The sequence below is a fragment of the Lepisosteus oculatus genome, chromosome 1 (assembly GCF_040954835.1).
Source record: "Lepisosteus oculatus isolate fLepOcu1 chromosome 1, fLepOcu1.hap2, whole genome shotgun sequence".
NCBI lineage: Eukaryota > Metazoa > Chordata > Actinopteri > Semionotiformes > Lepisosteidae > Lepisosteus > Lepisosteus oculatus.
Genome location: NC_090696.1, coordinates 66,948,914 through 66,970,541, shown reverse-complemented (window position 1 = coordinate 66,970,541; position 21,628 = coordinate 66,948,914). Strand labels below are relative to the sequence as shown.

The following is a 21,628-nucleotide window of genomic DNA, read 5'->3' as shown; positions in this document are numbered from 1 at the left end:
GGAAACTGTGAAACAGAGGAGAAGATCTAGGGAAGTACAATGCTCAGGACATCCAAACTCACATTCGGATGGTCAGAATTCTGGCCACAAAGGCTTTGAGAAAGGAAGACAATGAATATTCTCAAAATGTTTCATCCCGGAAAGGTTTAACACACCACGGGAATAACATACCCTGCTGAAATTTTTCATAAAATGCTTGGCAGCTTTGAGATTTTCCTGGGTGGAAACCCAAGAATTTCTGGACAAACTACAGTGTGTCCAGCGATCAGTGATCAGTGTCAGTAAAGTCAATCCTAAAGGCCTGAAGATACAATCCAAAGACTTTCTGAAGGCATATTCTAAATTATTTCCTAAAAAACAGTAATACTGTAATTGTTCTTTACATTCATAGTGTATATTGATTTCTATCTAAAAGATTCCCAAACCACTTTATCAAAAGTTTTAAGTGCCTACATAAGTTATAAGATATGGTGCCTATACAGGCCTATATAAATAGGACTTCTTCTTAAACACTAGGCAGTAAAACACCATGGGTTTTGGAAACTTCAAATTCCTAGAGGAGACAGACAGAATTTAGCAGTTCCCTGGGATGAGGGAGCTTGAGGCTTCTAAACTAAACAGGACTTCCTTTCTCTGATGAGCAGCTTGCAGTTTAGGTTGTGTGACGGTGGGGATACAGACAAAACAGCCTGTGCTGATACTCCTGGTGGCTTGCTCCTATACGTGTAGTGTGTTTAAAGGCCTGACTGTAACATGCATGCATTACATGACATACAGCTTTTCCCAAGATGTCCTCAGCCTGCTGTATATATATATATCTGTATTGCTCTTTTTGTTCAGGGGTGGCAACTAGAATCTGGCTCATCTCAGACATTAGCCTGTGGCTCTGGAGAGTAGATGTATTTATTTGCCTTCTTTGCACCGTTCTACAGTAGTCGCTGTGCCTCAGACACACTTGCAGAGAGAGAGAGGCTAATGGAATGCTCATGTAAATTTTGCTTTCTGATTGTCTGGACAGCCCCACACCCCCATCGCCCATCCATTTAGGACAAGCAGCTAATTAACTCCTACCCTTGAAAGCTCTGACAAATCCATGGATTCTGCCCTAATGAGAAAATCATTACGAGACCCGAGGAATTGTGGCCGGATTGCGGCTCGGCTGACAAGGTATATTAAAAACCACTCATCCAGGAGAGCAGGTGGGCTTGTCACACACAACGCCCAGCGAGGCACCGAAGGCAGGAAGAGGAGCACAGCCTGGTCTTCCCCCAGAACACAGCATGCACACAAAAATAAAAGGCGGCGATATTTTTGATAATGTACAACAGGATGAACCTTTATTAGGCAAATAAGGAGTGAAAAAGAGCATCAGTGGCCAAAGAATCAGATGGAAAAAGTGTGGAAAATCTATAATAAACCGCTAGATTTATGATAATAGAATAAACCACTACAAGAAAGGCACAATAGCGATTTTCTCTTATGACTAATGGGAGCCTATTTTATCATTTGCTTTCGACAGTCTAAGGCAGACGAAGTTGCTCAATTTTAGTTTCTCACAAGTAGGGAGATGAGCCTACTTTTTGTTTTGTTTTTGTTGTGATTGCATTTTTTATTCATCACTTGCAAATGTTACTTAGCCTCTTTGCTAATTCGTGGTTTTTAAAATGAAATGGTATCCAGTTCTTTTCTGCTAAATGGACGTTCAACACCGTGAGTTTGTGCCATGCGTAACAGGGATGAGGGCTGATGTGACATGTTTCCAAGTTAAATTGAGTTAAGAATGAATCTATGAAGTTATTGATTACAGAGATTGGAGATTAGTGGTACACATCAGCAACTAAATGGTGGTTCTGTATTAAGTATTGAACCTTGAGGAGCATAATGAATTAATTCCCATTTCTAAGCATCATTACATTGTCAAGTATACTCATCCCTTTGGCAATTAATTGAATGGTGATAGGCACCATTATCATGCAGTTATCTCAGTTTTTGAAAGTGAATTTGGAGGGCATTGCATTGTACACTACATGGAAGTGTTCTTGACACAGGTGATTAGCTGTAATTAACTTATTCTTGATTTGTTTGGGTGTTGCCTGGACTATGTAGAACAGGGGTCTCCAGTCCTGGTCCAGGAGAGCCTCAATCCAGCAGGCTCTGTACCTGAAGCTCACAATGAAATCATTCATTTCTAAAGTTATAGAACAAATCCATTGTGATCAACTGAGCAGCCCATTTGATGAATTAACTTATTTAGTAATCATTAAGGATGAAACTTGAAGTACTCTTCAGCCCTCAAAAACCAGAGTTCTTTCAACTGAGGAAATTACTTGTTTAATTCATGAGTAACTTTGTGGTGTACCAGTCTTTTAAAACAGATTACCTATAAGGCTAATTGGATTAGGGCTTTCCGGGACCAGGTTGGAGACCCCTGGTGTAGATTAACTGTTTAAATTATGTTTTAACTAATTGATTCCAAGAGAGCACCTACAAAACCTCTCTGCAGTAGCAGCTTGGGGCTACTCATAAATATTCATCTAGGGGAGCCAGATTGTGTCAGTTCAACAGCGCCCTCTGGTGGCTATGAGGATCTTAACTCTTGGCATGTTGCTCAAAGAGAAATAGACATCTTTATTTTTGGGAAGACTCATTGCACTCAACACATATTAAATCATACCAATGACAGTGTACATGTGAAAAGTATTGTTAGACATATACAGATCTTCATAATGCAAACTTTGTGACGGATATTTAAAGTTATATTAGCTCTATAGATCTTTTTAAGGCAAGAATAGCAAGGGAGCTCCTGTACATCACAACAAGCCTGAAGTGCTCTTGATGTTCTTTTATAGTGCATGATATGATAGGAAATCAATTAAAAAGTCATTGATAGCCAATACAGAATAAGAGTCTGGAGGATAGATAGTTATGGGGGATTCAGCTGGGTTTGGAGGTCTGAGAATACTAGACAGGTGGCCACAGAAACAGTAAAACATGCAAGTGTAAAATTGTCACCTGAAACTGATAGATGCTGAGTAACTGGATGGCCCCCAGATTGTGTCAGTGTTCACAGCTTAAATCAGTTTAAATCTGCATTGAAATGCAAGGGCTTTATTTATTGGAAGAATCCAGTCTTAAGAATTCAATATCAGAGTCCATGATTAGTGTAACTCGTGTTCTCAGAAACGAGTGATTAGTTCTCCCCTTTGAGGGACTTTGATGTTTTAAGATAAGTCTGCCTTGAGTGCAGGGAAACACGTACATTTCACAGTCCTAGAGATAGTTGTGTGGCTCAGGCTGTTTGACAGATGAGGAAGGCTTTTGCATAGAAGTGTGATTTTGTCTTGTGACGAACCTCCTCCAAATTCTCCCTTAGTTTCAGCACCACTTGCTTAAATCTACCTTTGCAAGGCAGAATGCTTGGGGGAAAAACATGATCAAAGGCATCAAACCCTGACAAATAAACAGGTAGCTGGAGAGAAATAAATTACCTGGAGCAGAGATACACTTTAAACAACTTGTTTTTTACAAAGGAAAAGGAGCATAAAGCGTGCAAGTCCATATTGAACAGAAATATATGTCCTTCTCAAAAACCATTTTAGTGAGCCTACCTGCCCCTCATGGCCCAGCAGGCTGGTTTCAATTCAAAGTATCATTTGCTGCCCTGGGGAAGTTCAGCTCAGGTGGGGAGACTCTTTCTCGCAGCAGCCTGCAGAAACAGTACTCATTCCCACGACGTTGAAGTGTAATCTTTGAATTACACCGTACAAGTCTGTGCTGTGCAACCCTTTATGTCCTCAACTGGTTGGTATTATTTCTATGGTGGTTGTTAAGAGCACCAGAGATAGGTCTGCTGAGCTTGGGCGGTATACTGTATCTCTACCTTGCTTACATAGTCATGTCTGCAAGTCCCTTTAGCTTAGTAAAGGCATTGGGTGAGCTGTAAATGCCTGGCTGGGTACCACACCAGTGTGAGTCTGCAGCACCTATGAAGTCTAGAGGACTGACGCTCTCCAAAGGCAGCTTTGGAAGCCCTTGACAGAGATGTGTGGTTAATCCATGTCTACATCTACTGATACTCCTCCGGCTTTTGTAGCAATGCATTATAGGAATGAGGAAATAAAAATGCAGATATCAACGATTCCCCAGCCAGGACCCCCTCCTCTTAGAGCTCTAGAGTGTCACAAATGTGACAAATTTTCCGGACGTGCTTCTAGCCCACCACTCGAGGTGTTAGATCTAGAGCTCTTTCAAAACAGCGGTGCTACTGCTTTCAGTGTGCTGTTTCCAGGAGGAAAGCAGATGACTTTGCTGCTGTTGGGGACCCACTGGAAGCCGAGTCCTATGTATGCTAAACGCTCTGTGAAATGGGGATCTGAGTGACAAATTCAGACGTGCCTGAGAGGTGACCTTCTCGTCAAGGCCGAGATGAACTGCAGAAAGCTGGAAATCTGCTAACATCCCCCCAGTGGAGGCGACCCTGCCTGACCCCCTCAACTCTGGGATTCCTGCTAGACTGCCTATGAAGAGCCCATCTATCTTCTCACAGCACGGCTTCATCCGAGCGGTGCCGTGACCTGCTTCAGATTATGAACCAGTCACCACTAATGCCTTCCTGTCGCATCAAGTGTAAAATAAAACTAAAAAAAAAGGAGGCACGTCTATATTTTCCTGGATGATCTCTGGCACTCACTCAAACACACACCATCTACTGTTGCTCTGAAACCCCTCGGCATTACCCAAGGAAAACAACTTGTACTGTAGGCAATATGCTGCCGAGATCGAGGGTTTTAAGGCGTGTTATTAAAAAACTATTTTAATCAAAATACCGACGGCATTTGAGATCAACATTTTTTTTTTTGTCCGTTCCTATTGTACGCTGTCCCTAGGCACAGCCAAACTTTAGAAGAGAAGTGGTGTTTCTTTTATAAACGACCTCTCATCTGCTGGGCAAATGGAAGGAAACAGTCTTGCAAATTGAATTCCTGGATCTTTACTTTGAGTGTTTTTTGCCTGTCGATTTTTCTGATCTCTATTTTTCAGCTATGGCATTCGTGTTTTTTTTTTTCAAGGAGGAAAATGAGTATTTTGTTTGTGTGTTTTCTATGTTTCTTTCAGTGATTCAACTGGAAGATAAAACCAGGAGATGCATAATAAATTATAAAGAGTTTCTCTGATTTCTCCTGCTCAATTGAAAGGAGAGCAAGCAAGCAGTGTACCTGCTAGCAATAAATATTAACTGTAACTCTAACGCAGTCTTGTGCTTGTCCCAGTCACAGCAAGCACACCCAGAGCCATAAAAGTAAATTAATGTAAATATACAAAAAAAAGTTTACATTGTGAATTGCATAAAATACCTATGAGAAAGCAAGGGTAAAATGAAGAGTCACATACTATATGTTTGATTTTTTTAAAAGAAAAAAAGTTTCTCCTCCCAGACCCTGCAAAATGGCTGTGTTCTTCCTACAGTACATTCAAGACAGGCTAACCTGGAACCAGTAGTCATTACAAAAAAATATATTTTTCATCCAAAACATGTAGCGAATAACTCTTCAGGTGTGATTTTTCCAAAGTGTTAGTAGCCCTACACCAGACAGCCCTCTTAGTGTTTCTACAGTGATCCTTCATTACAGTATATTCATTGATATCAGTTCCAGTTTTATGGTATTTGTCTTTTTTCTCCAAGATCTTCCTTTGCTTTCATAATCCATAACCCAATCCAGTAACTATACTTACTGTACTACTCTATTACACCCCACTGATCAATGCTTAAGCCAAATGCAGAAGGAGCAGGAATTAAGGTTGAAAAAGATTGTGCTGTAGATTATCATGTATCAATTAAGCAGCTGCAGCGGGTCTCTTCTCTGTTCACATCCTTAGAAAACCAGCACCCTCAGTTTCAACTTGTCAGAGGTGCGTCTCCACTGAAACAAATAAGTCAGGTTTCAGCTCATACATAACCACAGCACCACAGGATTCACTGAGCATGTAAGAACTGTCCTGCTAGGAAGCAAGGTACTAATTGTTTTATAGTCAGATACTGTGATAATAAAGTTTGAAGGGTCATTACGAACTCTTTTTTTATTCTTGCTATTAGAGTTCAGAGAAGGGCCTGAAAGCAGAGAGGATTGTTTCGTGATTCTGCACCTGATCATTAAAAAAACATCTGTTGTTAAGGAGTGGCACAGTGTCACAGTAGTTAGCATTGCTACCCTACAGAGCTGGGGCCCTGGGTTCCTTTCCTGAAGTCCTGGGGTGCTATCTGCATGAAGTTTATAAGTTCTCCGCATGGTCCCATGGCTTTCCTCCAGATGTTCCTGGAGGAATCCTACTCTGTTGGGCCCCTGAGCAAGGCCCTTGACCCCAGTTGTATAAATGGCTGACCCTGTGCTCTGACCCCAAGCTTCTCTCCCTGTGTGTCTGTGTCTCATGGAGAGCAAGCTGGGGTATGTGAAAAGACAAATTCCTAATGCAAGAAATTGTATATGGCCAATAAAGTGATCTGATCACCTTGTGTAAGTGTTGTGTGCCCTGTCAAGGACTGGCATCATACCCTGCTTCATGCACTTTGAGATAGACCCCAGCTATCCATGACTGTGTAATGGGTGACTCAGTTAAAGAATGGATGGATGAATGTATTACAGAAACACTTAATAACTGCTAAGCTTTACCGCATACAGTATGACACACACTGGATGGAAAGCAGCATTTCAGTGTGGAATTCATGTCCTAACCTGAGAATGAGGCTTAAGGCCTCATTCATTTTTGTTTTGTGTGTTAGTGTTGGCAGTTTGTATTAGACTGTAAAATAAGAAACAATTCTTATATTAAAAGAGACTAAAGCCGGGATTAGACAAGTGTTTGATTTATCTGTCAACTGCAAATCCAATAAATGATGGTGGTTTTAAAGATTTGTTTTAAACTAAGCCTAAAGTCGGAAAACAAGTTTCAGTGTTGTGTGTTTTCGGTTTCACAACTGAAGGAATCCTTTTTCTCGGTCGTACTTAGGATGCTTTTGTGCTGGCTAACAATATTATTCCCCTAATTGAGAAAATGTTTCTCAATGTGAATCCTATTACAATGGCTGCTAAGTGAATAAAAAGATCATGAGAAGAAGAGTCTGAAAGTCCTTGAGTGCTTGATTGCTAAAAGTCTGAAAGAGACTGAAAGAGTCTGAAAGTCCCTGATTGCTAAAAAAGGCCATGCCAGAGGGTTAAACTGGGGTCTGATGGTTTTCTGCCAAGTTTATAAATGGACATACTGTAAGAGATGTCATTCATAGACACCAACAAAATTTCCCCAACAAAGGAGTGTAAAACAAACATCATATCTATGAGTAGGAAAATCAATGATGTAGTGTCCACTCGTAATAACTGAACCACATCATTTTATAGAACGACAGATCTTGCCTTTATTATTGTTATAAAAAGAACTGGATCTCTCCTTTTTTGAGCAGAGGAGCTTACAAGAGGACCTCATGCAAGTATTAAAAGACCTGATGTTCTGCCAAAGCCAACATAGAGGATTACTTTCTGCTCAGAGTGACAAGGGGACAACAGGAAGTTATGAGGAAGTGTACAGTATGTACTGTAGGCTTGAAAACATGTTTAGGTTTAGGTTTAACACAAAGCCGTGTTGTTGGAACCAGTTCCCTGGGAGCCTTCAGGTTCTATAAGCTTGTTGAGACCCTCGGCTAAGCTTATGCTGCTGCAGCCTGACCAGCAAAATGGCCACGGTTTGTTTGTATCTCCTTGGATTATTGTCTTAAAAGTACTGCAAATGCGTGTTGAAGGCATCATTCTATCCCTTTCAATGGCATTGTCCTAGTCTGGCACCAAGCCTTTCTCCAATCTCATTCTCACACTTAGAAAACCTGCGACTGGGGTGATCGAACTACTTGTGGAAGCTCCCTGGCCCAGCCTCATGCTCCTGGTAGTTTGTGTGGACATGGATCGTAGTTACTGTTCTTGTATTACCAGATTGAGTTCTCAACCTCAGCCGGGAATCCTTCCTCTGACCCGAGATGTAATTATCTTCCCCAGCCTCCAACCTGCTTGTTCCTGCTTAAAAAGCTCCTCTCCACTAAATTAAGAAAGTGAGTGAAATTGATGGCACGGGTGTCTGGGGTGTTTATGATGATGAATGGCTCTCACTCCCAAAGCTTTTATTGTCTGTGATATGTAAAGAAAGGGAAATGATTTATCATGACAGATTGTCATGTAGTTTAATGCAGTTATAAATCCCCACAATGCTGATAGGCAGGCCTGAGGGAGGGAGAGGAGTGAGGGAGGACGAGATTGTGAGCGCGACTCGAAAAAAGGGGCAAAACAGATACTAGCAAAAAAAAAATGAATGAGAGAGATATAGGCCAAAGAAGGAGAAGAAGGAAAGCTGGAGAGAAGGGTATTTATGCAGAGAGATATAAAAGAGAAATGATGTGAACAACTGACAAGCCCGGAAGGGAATGATGGATGCTGTCCTATGAAACGCCATGCAGTTTGACAATCCTGCTCCATAAACTAGGCAACATAAGGACCGTACAACAGAAGTAAAAATAACAATTTAGAACAGAAATAAAAAAGAATACAGCAAAAATAGGCCAACAGAGAGTATCATCAATATATTTTTTAACACAAATTACATGGCAAAAAAAACGATTCATACATGTTTAAAATACTCACTCTTTGTCCAAGTTAGCACCTAGAGTGTTCTCTTTTGGCTAATTTTACAACGTGAACATTTCTGTGTAGCTTGGTAAAAGGTGTCAGCCTATGTTCTGTGAAATCCTTCTCTACCCTGAGGTTATTGGAATTCTTCACAATAACCTAAAACTTTACAATCGGATACAGGTCAGGAAACTGGGACAGCTGGATCGCCACTTGGATAATTTTGTCTTGGATCAAAGCAGTCTGTTGTTGTCTCGGCTGTGTCAGATTCTTGATCGATTCTGATGCTCGGATGCAAAGTTAAGACCGTTTCAAGCCCAAGCAACATTTCAGTCAGTAGTGTGCCCTTGTGCTCAGCTGTGTTTGTTTCTTTCAATCAATAAGATTTTCCAGACTGGGAAGAGGTGTAGCAAGCCCACATCTTGGTGGGATTGCCGGTGGGACCGAAAGTCGGCCCCTTTTCAGTTCAATGTCAACCTTGGTTCCTACTTTAGAAACAGTTCATGTTTTGATCCATTAAACCCCGAGGACAGTATGAAACAATTTGCCAGACTTGTCTGCGTACATTTTAACCACTTTGCAGAATTGCTTCACAATTCCCAGGTTACGTTCCAACATGATGGGGTTTTTGGTTTTCCCTTAATTTGAAAGAAATTAGCGCATTTCTAAGGCGAATACTGATATCTAATTGCAGTCCATGGCAAACAGGATACTCCCATGATGCAACTGCACATGTCATATAGAGCAAATGAACATCTCATCTGCGTCTCAGCTGTGATCAAAGAGAAATTGCAGCTCAGCAAGTTTTTATGAACTACATGAAGATAAATTGCGACTTTGGCATATTTGTAATTGAAAAAAAAATCAAGGTTATTGTGCCAGTTACAAATATGTTAAAGTGATTGTTTTTTTTATGAATTTAAAAAGCTGTGCTTGCAATTTCTCTGGCTTTTAACAAATATCTCACTTGGACTCTCACATCTGGGTAAGGTCCTGGATTTACATCTCAATAAATGATCTTGCGGTTTCTTTTGAAATACCAAATGTTTCTGCTGCCTGTTATGTACTGTATCATGTTTGCCTTCTGTGTACAATAGGCTTCTAGATCTCTTAGCTCTGTATCTGAAAACATTCTCACGGCTGAGTAGACTTCACCATTTAGTTTTGCTCTTTAGACTTCATGATCACTAGAACCTTAAAAACAACATCAACTTACACTTTTGACATTCCCTGATCCCTGAACACGTTGGCACAGTTCAGGAGCTCAGCCAACAGACTGAAAACAAACTTTAATCCCGAACAAACTGTGTGTTTTTTTTTTTGGGTCATTAGGCTGTTTTTCTCATCTGTCTGGGATTTGACACTGGGATTAACGCCTTGGCTCTTTTGAAATATTTAATAACGTTTAATAGTTTGGAGTGGAGTACGTTTTTATTCCTCAAGCAGAACAGCGCCCCAAATCTCCACACTGGGGCAGTGGTTTGGTTTGGAATTACTGGGTCCTGACAGAACAATGCCATCTGTTGGTTTGGCTACTACAGCACTTTCAGGATCATGCTGATTCTGTTTTCCAGCCCCTCCCAGCCAAGTTCTAACCACACAATAATAGTAGTGGCTTTTTTCTTACAGTGATTGATCGGTATTCATGTATTTCTATATACAATACATGCACTGCTAGGCAACAATCCTACACATTTTGCATTGCTTTAAAAAATTCGCTCAGTGTTTTTCCTTCTTATGCAGGAACGCAATTCTGCAGTGTTCCTCTGAAAGTTTTCATTTACCATTTGTTCATTTAATAATTGCAATTTTTTAAAGATGGCAGTTGATCCTGATAGATTTTTCTGCATTTTGTAGTACAAAAGGTAGTCTTTCAGCTTTATGGATGTGTAGGGGGGAAAAATATGTTATTGATGAGGAACACCTGAAAATGAATCCATAAGATTTGATTAGTAAAACCAGACAGTTTTGCTACTACAACACATCTCATTGGCATTCATGTATACTTTACTTTAACTTGCTGTGTTCAGGCTTTTGAACATTCTGATTAATGTGTTCTGAAGTTTAAAAGCTGATTTTGTTTTAGTCAGAGATGTTATACCAGGAGAAAAGACAAGCAGGGGCCATTAATCAATTTTAGGTAGTCGTACTGTAGCATACATATGTATTCATAAAACTTCATACAACAGAATATTTTACTTTCTAGCAGTTCAAGAGTTCTGTGCCAGCACTGTACTACTGTACTAGTTTTGGTCACCTGACAAAACAAAATGGTTTCTTTGTCCTCTACTAGTTTCGTCGACATCTTTACAAACAAACCGCTTGAAGTGATCTGTCTGTGTCTTTTCCATAAAATAACAACCCCAGCTCTCGGACCTTGACAGCTGTCTCTGACAGCATTGCTTAAGGTCCCTGAAAGAGAGCTCAAAGCAAGATCAAAATAAAAAATGACAATTTGGGATTAATCCTGTGATGTGAAACAAAAACAGTTGCGGTCTTAGAATTGTCCAAAATAGAAGATGTAGGTGCTTTTGTGTTATACTGTGCAAATATGGAACAATGTCTGTAACAGATTCCAATTTCCATAAAAATGAACACAGACCCTTACCAGTGTATAATCCCAAGTGCCTGCTATCTGACCTTGGTGACCTGAGGCTGCCACCTGCCTGTTTATTGATTTCATACTAACACCTGTGGCATTGTGCTCTTCCCGTTAGAATCCAGGGTGAAAAACAGCCTTCTCAGCTCTGAGGTCACCGCTGGCCAACCTCATTGTCAAGAAGAGTAATCTCGCTAACTAAATCATTACAGTGATGCGTGTGTTACCACTGTTTTATCAGACTCTAATTAGGCAAGGAAGAGACAGCTGATGTTAATACACTGGGCCAGGGTATTAGCAATAAGCCAAGCGATGTCACAGCTCAGCAATGTGACATTCTTTTTTTTTCCTGTGTATTTTGCAACAATAAAAAAGGTTAAACCTACCAAAGCTTTGCTTTGGCTGGATTAAGAACTGTACGTATTTTTCATATTTCCATCTTCAAAAGGCAATATAGACACAAGCTTTTGAAAACATGCTGTATGTACGTAAATATAAATGTCCATAACCTATATTTGACCAGTATTTTTTAACTGTAGTTTTCTAACTTTGCCATGCACTATTGTTCTACCTTGAAATATGAATACAAACACAAAGGCTTGTGATACAGACATCATTTATGTGGTCATCCGGAATGTCTGTTGAGACAGAAAGCATTGTAGATATATACCGTTGCACAGTTTCTCCACAGAGATTTAGAAATGTGTTTGTCACAGTGTGAGACATCCAGCAGCACAGACTCTTACGGACCTTTGCCTGTGCTTGCGGTGCATGATGGGAGCTGCAGAAACGCACGTGGCGGTTGATGAGCGCTCAAGGCGGTGATTTGTCGGTTTGTTTTCTCAGGTCGGGACTTGGCAAGTACAACCCTCCCTGGGTATCCTCCCCACGTGCCCCCCGCAGGACAGGGCAGCTACTCAACTCCAGCGCTGACAGGAATGGTGCCTGGTGAGTCTGACCCCTCTGCTTCAGCCTGTCTCCCGAGTGAGCCCGCTTTCCGCCTTCAGACAGCCCGCCACTTTAAAACTGAAACAGCGGCGAAAAGACAAGCAAGGGGCGGGGTGAGACAGGAGTGGGAATGCCGACATTTCAGGGGGTGGTTCTGAGATTAAAAGTGCAAGTGTGTGGGGAGATGGGTTCTACCAGATAAAACATACAGAAGACACTCAAGTCAGTCAAAAAACGAAGACAGATCATAAAGGTTCTGGAGCAAACCAGAGAGCCACAAAAAAAACCAAAGCAGACAGCACTCAGGTTGCTTTGATTATCCAAATTATTTATCAGTCTTCTTTTCCATTAATACTTTCATTTTTTGATGAAAATCTCCAAAGGATGCTCAGTGTTTCAATGAGAATTCTCCTCCTTGGAGATGTGGATAATCATGACAATTTAAGTGTGGTGCAATGCGTTAAAACGCACTAGTAAAGCAATGAAGAAAATCAACAGCCCGGTGGAAAGGGAAACCAAACTCTTTTTGTCGCTTTCTGATTTGAAGTAGTTGTGGCTGTTCCCCAGAATCGTTTCCAACCCGCGCTGTTAGGCTGTGAGTCCCTTTCGAAAAAGCCCAGTCTCAATTTCAGAGAATTTCTCTGGAGGCTGCTGGGCCCTGTGTTAAATCCAAACGGATTTACCACGTTACTGTGATTTAAAAAAAAACCTTTGTACACCAGAGGAGTACATTTACTATTTTGCAGCTACTTAATTCTATTGCAGTTAATAGCTTACAGTAACAGGGCTCACTATGTGTGATGAGACTCTTCTGACGTTGTCACTCTCAAAGGACTCTGAAGAGAGTGGAAACGGGTGTTACTTTGGCATATTGGGTTTGTCTGGAGGGCTGTGCACCCTGAGGTGCCTCGCTGATGGTGGTTTCTACAGGGGTCCTGACCCACCCCACCATCTCCTGGAGAATGTGGAGGAGGAGTCAAAGAGAGGGAGAGCACTGCAGTCCTTGGGGTACAATGAGAAGTGTAGGATGTGGCGTTAACGGGGACATCTGTAACGAACAGTTCTTTCCGGACCCTATGCGGACGACACAATCGGACGAAGTGGGGAAACACTGGGGAAATGTCATGCAGGAATACGGGGCAGAAGACAGGGGGGCGTGTCCAAGGTGCGCTGGTGCACGGGGGAGGTGTGGCCGAGGCGAACAATCCAAGAGAGTAGTCCTAGGGAATATCCAAAAACACACGAGAAAGTCCAAAACCAGAAGATCCATAAAAAGCTCGGAATTAAAACACGAAGGCCGGCTTGGAACCGGCGGACAGGGAACAGGAACAGAGATTAAAACCTTAACGGGTCCAGGCGCTTCCAGGTCCCGGACTCGCACGGTACGGAAACCAGATGCAGAGCCCGGATGAGCGTCAGCGCCTGGCTTTTAAGGTGGGCTGGGAATGGGAAACAGGTGCAAAGAATAAAGTCTAGAGTGAAAGGGCTGGAGCACCCTTAAGGAGGGGGAACTAATATCGTGACACATCACTTGCTACAACGCTCAAGAGTTTGAAATCCCCCTATTGCAAGGAGACAGCCTCTTGGCATACCTGCAGGGAATCTGAACTCTGTCTGTGAGGGTTCCTTGATTTGCACTTGAGCTACTGAGAAGGGAAAAGCAACCCATTAAATTAGTCTGGTGTAGCTATGGCAGCTATGTAAAATCACAGTCCAGTATCACCTCTGAATGTGTATAATATGTGGAATGTACTGTATCCCCTGCTGTGTACATCCCCCTGCAACGGGGATACAGCAGCATCTTGTTTAGATGAGAGAACAACCCCATCGTATGGCTGTCCATTGCTGTCTGGGCAAAGCCAGTGGGCTGCTCCCAGGTCCCCGAGAGATGCTGGTTCCAACCTGGGGTAAAGCCATAAACATGACGGACAGTTCTGAGGGGCGATAGCCTATCCAGGGGGACAGGATAAAGGGATTCTCACCCCTGACACAAATGGTTAGGAACAAGCTACTCAGCCATGTTAGATAAGCTGATATGCTAGCTTCAAGAAATGGTTGGGTGAGATCCCCAGATCAATTAAAACACTGACTACTAAAAGGGCTGTCTGGGCCAAATGGCCCCCTCTCATTTGTAAATTCACTTGTGCATGCAGTGTTTTCAGCTTGTGTTCTCTGATGCGTGTTTCATTGTTCATTCTGAAGCCGTCTGCTGGGTTGCTTTTTGTCAAACCCTGCGAGGATTTCGAATACTTGAAATCCCGGATAAAGAAGGGATTCATTCTGAGTTTGGGACTGTCAGTGACTGGTGGGAAGCAGCATCGTTACTTTGTAGCCTGATCACAGAAATTAAGCAAGGTCAGGCCCAGTCAGTACTGGAATGGGAGACCCCTAAATGGAAGCCAGGTTGCTGTTGTAAGTGGTGTTGGTGGTGCTCTTACCTCTGGACCAAAGTTTGTCCTGACTATTATTTTATGACATTAAAGATCCAAGGACACTATTTGGAAGAGTTGGGGTGTTAATCCTGGTCACCTGGGTGGGTGCTTCAATAATGGATAAGTTGATTCCCTCTTATATGAAAAGCACTTTGGAATCTTTCAGGATGTAAATGCGAGGTGACATAATGTATTCAATGTCTTTTGTTACTAGAATATCTTCAAAAATCAGACGCAGTACCTGAGATTCTTAGGTGTTATTTCTCTTTGCTTTTCCTTTAAGATTAGTTAGGAATTTGCAGCCATTATTTAATTTTTTTACCCATAGAATTTAGAATTTAGCCTTCTGATTTCATAGTGACATATTATGGTTTTCTAAAATATTTTCAGCTTTTCAATATTTGTGAGTGTGATGGTTTAAAACGTATTGGTCAATATAATTGTAGTTCTGTTTAGACACTTTATAAAGTATAAAAGGCTCATATATACTGTAAAGTTTTATTTTTATCATTTGGGACCAGATCCTACATACAGTATATTCATCCATCCATCCATTTTCTAACCACTTCATTCAATTCAGGGGGAGTGGGGAAGACACAGCCCATCCCAACAGGCACAAGGCAGGATACACCCTGGACAGGATGTCCATCACCGGGCACATACTGTACAGACACAGACACACACACCAGGCCGCATTTTTCCCTGAAGCCAATTAAGCTGCCAGTATGTTGTTGTACTGTGGGAGAACACCTGGCAAAAAACAACATGAAAACTACAACTGAAACTGAAAATGGGAACATCAAATGCTGAGCTCCGAACAGATTTTTGACAGTAGCCAAAGGAAAATTTCTAAACTCTTGCTGAAATTTTATTTTCAACACTAGGTACCTAGAATAGACCAACAATAAATAAGTAACAAAGTATATTATCCGGACAGATTTGCACCTGACATACTGTAGGTACCCTGTATGCCTTACCCTGGATGTCTTTCCTTCCTTTACTCAGCTACCGTTTTTCTTGTTTTGGTCTGAAACTTGGAAAGCCAAAACTACTGTCAAGGCGCAAAGACTGGGGGCGTTTTGGAAATTAATTTAACCGCGATTAAGTGAGAACAGCATTCGAAATCCGAAGCCAGGTATTTAAGATGGCTAAAACCTGCATTGAGAGGAAATGGTGGAGAACGATTGAACGAGGGAAGAAAGGTTGACATTCTCCTGGTTCAAGAGCTCATATTTATCGAAAGTACGTTAAGAGTGGCCCAGCTTGTCAGCTAAGTGTGACTGCTGTCAGTGTCGCAGGGGGACCAAGGTCTGTGCAGGAAGTGCCTGCGTGGTAATTGAATTCAAATCAGGTTATGTTTAACCACTGCTCATTCATTTAAATAACTGTTGCCGTTTCTGTATTAGGACTGTTCTGACAATAGCCCTCTTACCCTCCCTTTATTTCTGCTAGGATCCCAGGGGGCTTGGCTTGTCTCTGGCACTTCCTCCTTCTCCTTGTCTGCCAGTTTGACAGTTCTCCCATGAGGGTCAGGGGTGAGGGGGGTCTTTGGGAGTAAAAGGGGTGGGGGGTGCTGGGTAGGGGGGCAGTATTTGGGGGGCAATGAATAGAAAAAAACAGGCAGCACAGCGCAGCTTCGAATATAGTCATTAACTGCACTTGGAAGCACAGCTGTCCTTTCTAAACAGCACTAATTTGTTTTTAATGAAAAACAGGCAGTGATCCCTAACTAATTCATTCATTCTTCCTCAGTCTATTTTATAATGACCCAGACTCCAGTGAAGGGAGTAAATTATGAAAATCTAAAAAAAAAAACCCCGCCGGATCCTGTGTGCGCAGTCACACATATGCACAGAAGCTCAAGCATGGAAACACTTATCTGCACGGTCACACAAATGCAAATGCATGTACAGAGAAATGGAGACACACAAACACAATATAAAAGCTCTTTCCCATCTACACAAAGAGAACAAGAGGACTATGTGTGCAGCAGCAGATGCACCCGCAAGTAAATTCTATTGGTAGGTGATGTATATCCCAATAGGATCAGAAGTGTAAAAGATCACATCTGTAAAAACCTCAGTTAAATGTTTATTAGTGACTAATTGTTACTTCCCCTTAGAAAATGCACCAAATAGGCTTGTGGGTTATCATGCAGGAGCTCGTAGAAATATACTGAATAGAGTCTAGATTTGTTTTTCGTTCTTGAAGTGAACTGGGACTCTCAGTGAGCTCTAGATAAGGAACAGATTTTAATTCAGAATTATTACATACAGGCATATTATAATGGAGTATATAGTACACATGAGTTGAAAGAGCATGCATACTTTATTTAAGGCTTTAATCCAAATGTTATCAAATGGCATAAATACAAACACAATTCAAACCCTCACATCAGAAGAAGGCTCCACAACCTACTGTAAATGTTGTGTTACCTTTCTTCTCTTTTCAGCATGGAATAAACCTTTACTTGTTCCTAAATTCAAACACCTTGCTACTGTGATTGCTTGAGAGCTTTTTAAATCAAACTGTTTTATGGTCAGTCTTTTAAAGATACCACTACAGAAATAAAACATAAATATATTTGATAACATTTTAAGAATCCACCCTTTCTGTCCCAGATATTTCTGAAACCCTATCTCATATTCAGGAGAGCAGGGGTCAGTGTTAACAGTCAGTCCTGCGTGTATGAAGGCACAGCTCAGGGCAAGTGTAGCTCACAGCTCCTCAGTCCAGGTGAAAGCTGGAGCAGTGGTTTCTCAGAGAGGAGTGAAAACAGAAGACCAAGTGAGCTGGAGATCTGTTACAGGGTAGGTGGACACAGTGCATCACTCTCAGGAAAGCGCAGAGACCAATGTGTCCTTTAGAGGGCACCAGAGAGGGAGAGCAGTCTGAACTTAACTGGACTCAGGCATGTTATAAAGGGGTATGTAGTATATATGAGTTGAAAGAGCATGAACTCACTGTATTGAAGTATTTCTTTAAATTAACTCAGGGTAGTTAAAACACATGCTTGACTTTGTGCCATTAAGGCATTGTTAGCTACTTTCTTCTACTTCTCTGTCATACCATAATTTCTTTGCTTGGGAACCAACCTCAAATGAGGTTATATTAAGTAATTTAAGTAATTATACAAATCAGGATGTTCATTGTATAAAGGTTTATTGCATTTCGGTTTTCTCAACTAAAGCCAACATCCCTTACTGTACATGAAATGAAAGGAATTCCTTCGATCCTTTCAGTCTAAAGTTTCAACTTTTTACATGTATTTCTTAATCTTCTGCAAAGATTTCCCCTAGATGATTGTCCAGGGTAAACACTGTAAACCGAGTCGCTCATTACCTCCAGAATCTGCTGGACAGACACGTTAAATGGTTGCTCTGAAGCGTGGTTCCTGGGGTCTTCGGAAAGCACTTGATATTCATGTATTGATTTTTAAATTATACATCGTTGCTACGCCGAGGCCTTCCTTTCTGGGATGTGTCAAGCACAGACATGATACAACCAAGAGCTGTCAAGCGCCCATCATTCGAACTTCGAATTATTCTCCGTTCTGAAATTTATAAGATCATATTTTAATATCAAGCAGCTGGGGCAAGGAAGTTCTTAAACACGGGGTGAAAGATTTCACCGTCATAGATACGGGTTTCCAAAATATATCCATAAAATATCTTGATTAGGGCTCTGGCTGGTTCTGTATTTTAGAAACAGCAAAAGCGGTAAAAAAAACATTATTCGGAAAAGTTCTTGCCTATTCTACATTGTGCATTGCAGAAGGAGAAAATGCTGAACAATAGCTCCCTGAGTAATCTGAGACCCCCAGCCCAAACTCTTCCACAGAAACAGCGAGTGTGTTCTGTTGGCGACAACGTTAGTTCATTAGAGGAAATCACAAAGATGCTCTGTTCCAGTTGCTGTTAACCTTCTGGGGATAAATGCACATATACCGTAGCTTCACTATTTTTATTTTAATTATTATCTCTTCATGAATTAAACATTTATCTTTTTCCAAATAATCTTTGTAAACAGAACCTTTTTTCCCTTATTATTTCAAGCTTCTCTTTTGTTAGAGGAGGTAGTGTTTTTTTTAAAAAAACCTATTAATAGTCATTTAGACTTCTCAAATAAAATGTATTTGCTAATTTGTTATAATAAATCAAAATGTGAAAATCACTAGATATTATTGAGAGCTCATAGCTTATGATGTAAAGCAAATGCTATTTCTTTAATGATTAAAAATCTACATGACAAAATGTTGTCAATCTGATTGAATCTTTTGGAGATTTAGAAAACAAAAGCACAAATTAGCCTTAAAATTAACACATGGATAATTGATAGAGAGCTATCCAGACATACTGCAGATGGACATCCCTAACCCAATCATTGCCTGACCTTTCCTGTGCGGCTACAATTGGTACAAAAAATATCTTTCCTGTGCTGTTAAAAGTATTACAGCTCTTAAACATTAATAAACAGTACAGTAAGGACTGAAAAAAACAAGAGGATGATTAAAAAAATATTAAATATTGTACAGTGTGCAAGACGAACTGTGAGAAACCACAGGACTGAATGTGATGCGACGTAGAATTACAGTGTAAACTTTTATATACAAACAAGACATTTTTGTGCAGTTATTGTCGTCCCTGGGCGAGCACCATAGTTCAAGAAAATTGAACTGTGAAATACCTTTGAAAACATAAGTAAATGAGGCAAAGCGCTCACGTACACATAAAAAAAATCGCATCATAAACCAAGGCTCCCTATTTAGGGGAAACATATTGTTTGACTGGGCTCCTTTGAAAATTTCTATGCATTTGTAATAACACAATTACCATAATTTGCTCGTTACCGCAGCCAGGATCAGTCAAGTACAGCTCTCAACATGCAGAAGTCATTGGTTGCAGTAGGGCTGCTGGTGAGTTAAGTGAGGCCCAAACAAATTAGCATGCAGATGTTCTAAATTTTGACAACAGAGCTGTTTGTCCCTGTGTTGATTTAGATGGGGGGTGCTATTCTCGGCAAGGCACTGCCCAGAAAATTGTACATGCATATTGCAGGGTGCCTGTAACAAAAACATTCAAATCAATCAGTTGTCTCGTGAGAGTTAAGTCTGCAAATGTTATTTTTCTTAATTTGACCACACGCTGACGTTCTCTACCGGCCATTTGAGTGGATGTTCCTGAGGGTACAGGGAAATGCATTGGAGATTGTGTGTTTTAATACACAAGTTACAGTGACTATCGTGATGAAACAAAATTGGCTACGTGGAAGAGAGAAAAAATAAACTAAATATCAATAGCCATAATTTAGGAATCCATGCTTTATTTTAGATGGTAAAATCTGAGCCACGAGAAATCTTGTTTACATAAATATTTCCTACTGTACATGTCATTTTTTCTCACAAAATGAATGAGATGACCAGCCAAGTAGGACAGATTATCCAGCTAAGTGAATGACTAAATAATTGGTAGGAATATTCTGTGATAAATAGTGTAATGTAAAAGGATGCAATTTACTGTTCACTTTAGCGTTAAAACAGGCATTAAACCATGTACAGCATGTCCTTTTAGGATTGAGCAACATTTAGAATAACTCAGAATGATGTTCCGAGTTATAAAAATCCCCTTGGAGAGGCTCTTGTTCAGAGCGCAGGAAGAGTAAAAACATGCGTATTCATGTTTTGCTCTCCGAAGGGACCGTCCCTAAAATAAACTCATTCCAAAGCTTCACTCAGCCACACTGCGACTTCTTGCTTCCCTGCAATTTCTAGTCTGATCGCCAGCTAGGCCTCTTGTCCGGAGAGTGGCTAGTGTGACTGGACTGCCGTGAGAAAGTTCTGGGCCTGACCCTGCCGCACGCAGCCCAGGCAAGCCTGTCCCCACCGTGCCTGACGTTGACATGTGTCTGTGGTGCACCCTGGGTGTGTGTGACCTTGACGCGGCGGTGGTTGAGAGTCCCCTCAGAGCGGGCCCAGGCTGAGGCCCTCTCAACAGCCTGACACGGCCCCGACGGCTCTCTTCAAGGTGACGAGCGAGCGAATATCAAAAGGCCTGCGCATTGCTGTGCACCTGCCAACTGTTGAAGGTTATAATTACCTGAGCTGGCCTCCCGGTGCCACTGCGCCGCGGAGCTGCATCTTAACTGGCTCAGCGGACGCCTTCGCCATCAGTCCTGGCCGTGGACCTGCTGTGCGGGCTGAAGACCATCAGCCACCTCAGCAATTTCACCCTCCTCCTCCTGCCTGCTGGCAAGACCTTCTGCCAGGCTGAACACGTTTTCCATACAAGAAACCCGAGGGGGGAAAAGTTACTTCTAAGAATTCTGTAAAGAGGAGAAGAAGAACACACACCCAAAGATTATAGAGTGCTGTCCGGTAAAACAATCATCAGGTAGGATTCAGTTCAGTAGAATCATCAGGTCCCATTGTAGCCTTGGGTTGGCCACAAAATGTTTATAAATATAATTAAATCCTTTTTGGGTAGAGAAGGAGTGCGCCAGGTTGATCCTGCTCATTGTTGAATTTGCCACATTTGAGACAGAAAGTAAACAAAGACGGGTCCAATTCTTGTGATTGAGACCGAAAAGATCAGTTCATGAAAAAAATATCATGGAGCTAAAAAGATTATTATAGTAAAACAAGTATTTAAATATTTGTGTCAAAATACATATACTGTAATATATACATGTGTACCATAAAAGTGTATTTCGCAAAACATGGAGGAAGAAAACATTTTGAAAGAGAAAAACAACGTGCACAGCTCACTAAAATCCGCATTTTGTTTATCAGGTTTTTTGAGAGATATTATCTTTAACTCTGATGATAGTAGGTGGGTTTTTCTTGTCTCAGAATGACGAGACACATTTTCCTTCTTTTTTTTTTCGCAGAAAAGAAACCCCACTGCCCGTGTGTGACTTTGTGTAATTTATGCCCCGGTTTCAAATCAAAACATCAGGCTCTGTCAGGAATCCTCTTTGACGAGCGCGAG

General features: G+C 41.3%; 1 protein-coding gene across 5 annotated transcripts in view; it reads left to right on the top strand.

The window, feature by feature from the left end:
* Positions 1-21,628, top strand: part of pax5 (paired box 5) — a 101,439-nt gene that overhangs the window by 61,008 nt on the left and 18,803 nt on the right. For all 5 annotated transcript variants that reach the window (XM_015345966.2, XM_015345967.2, XM_015345965.2 and 2 more), the window contains exon 8: positions 12,109-12,210. In XM_015345966.2, coding sequence (XP_015201452.1) covers positions 12,109-12,210 — 102 coding nt within the window. The remainder of the gene's footprint in view (positions 1-12,108; positions 12,211-21,628) is intronic.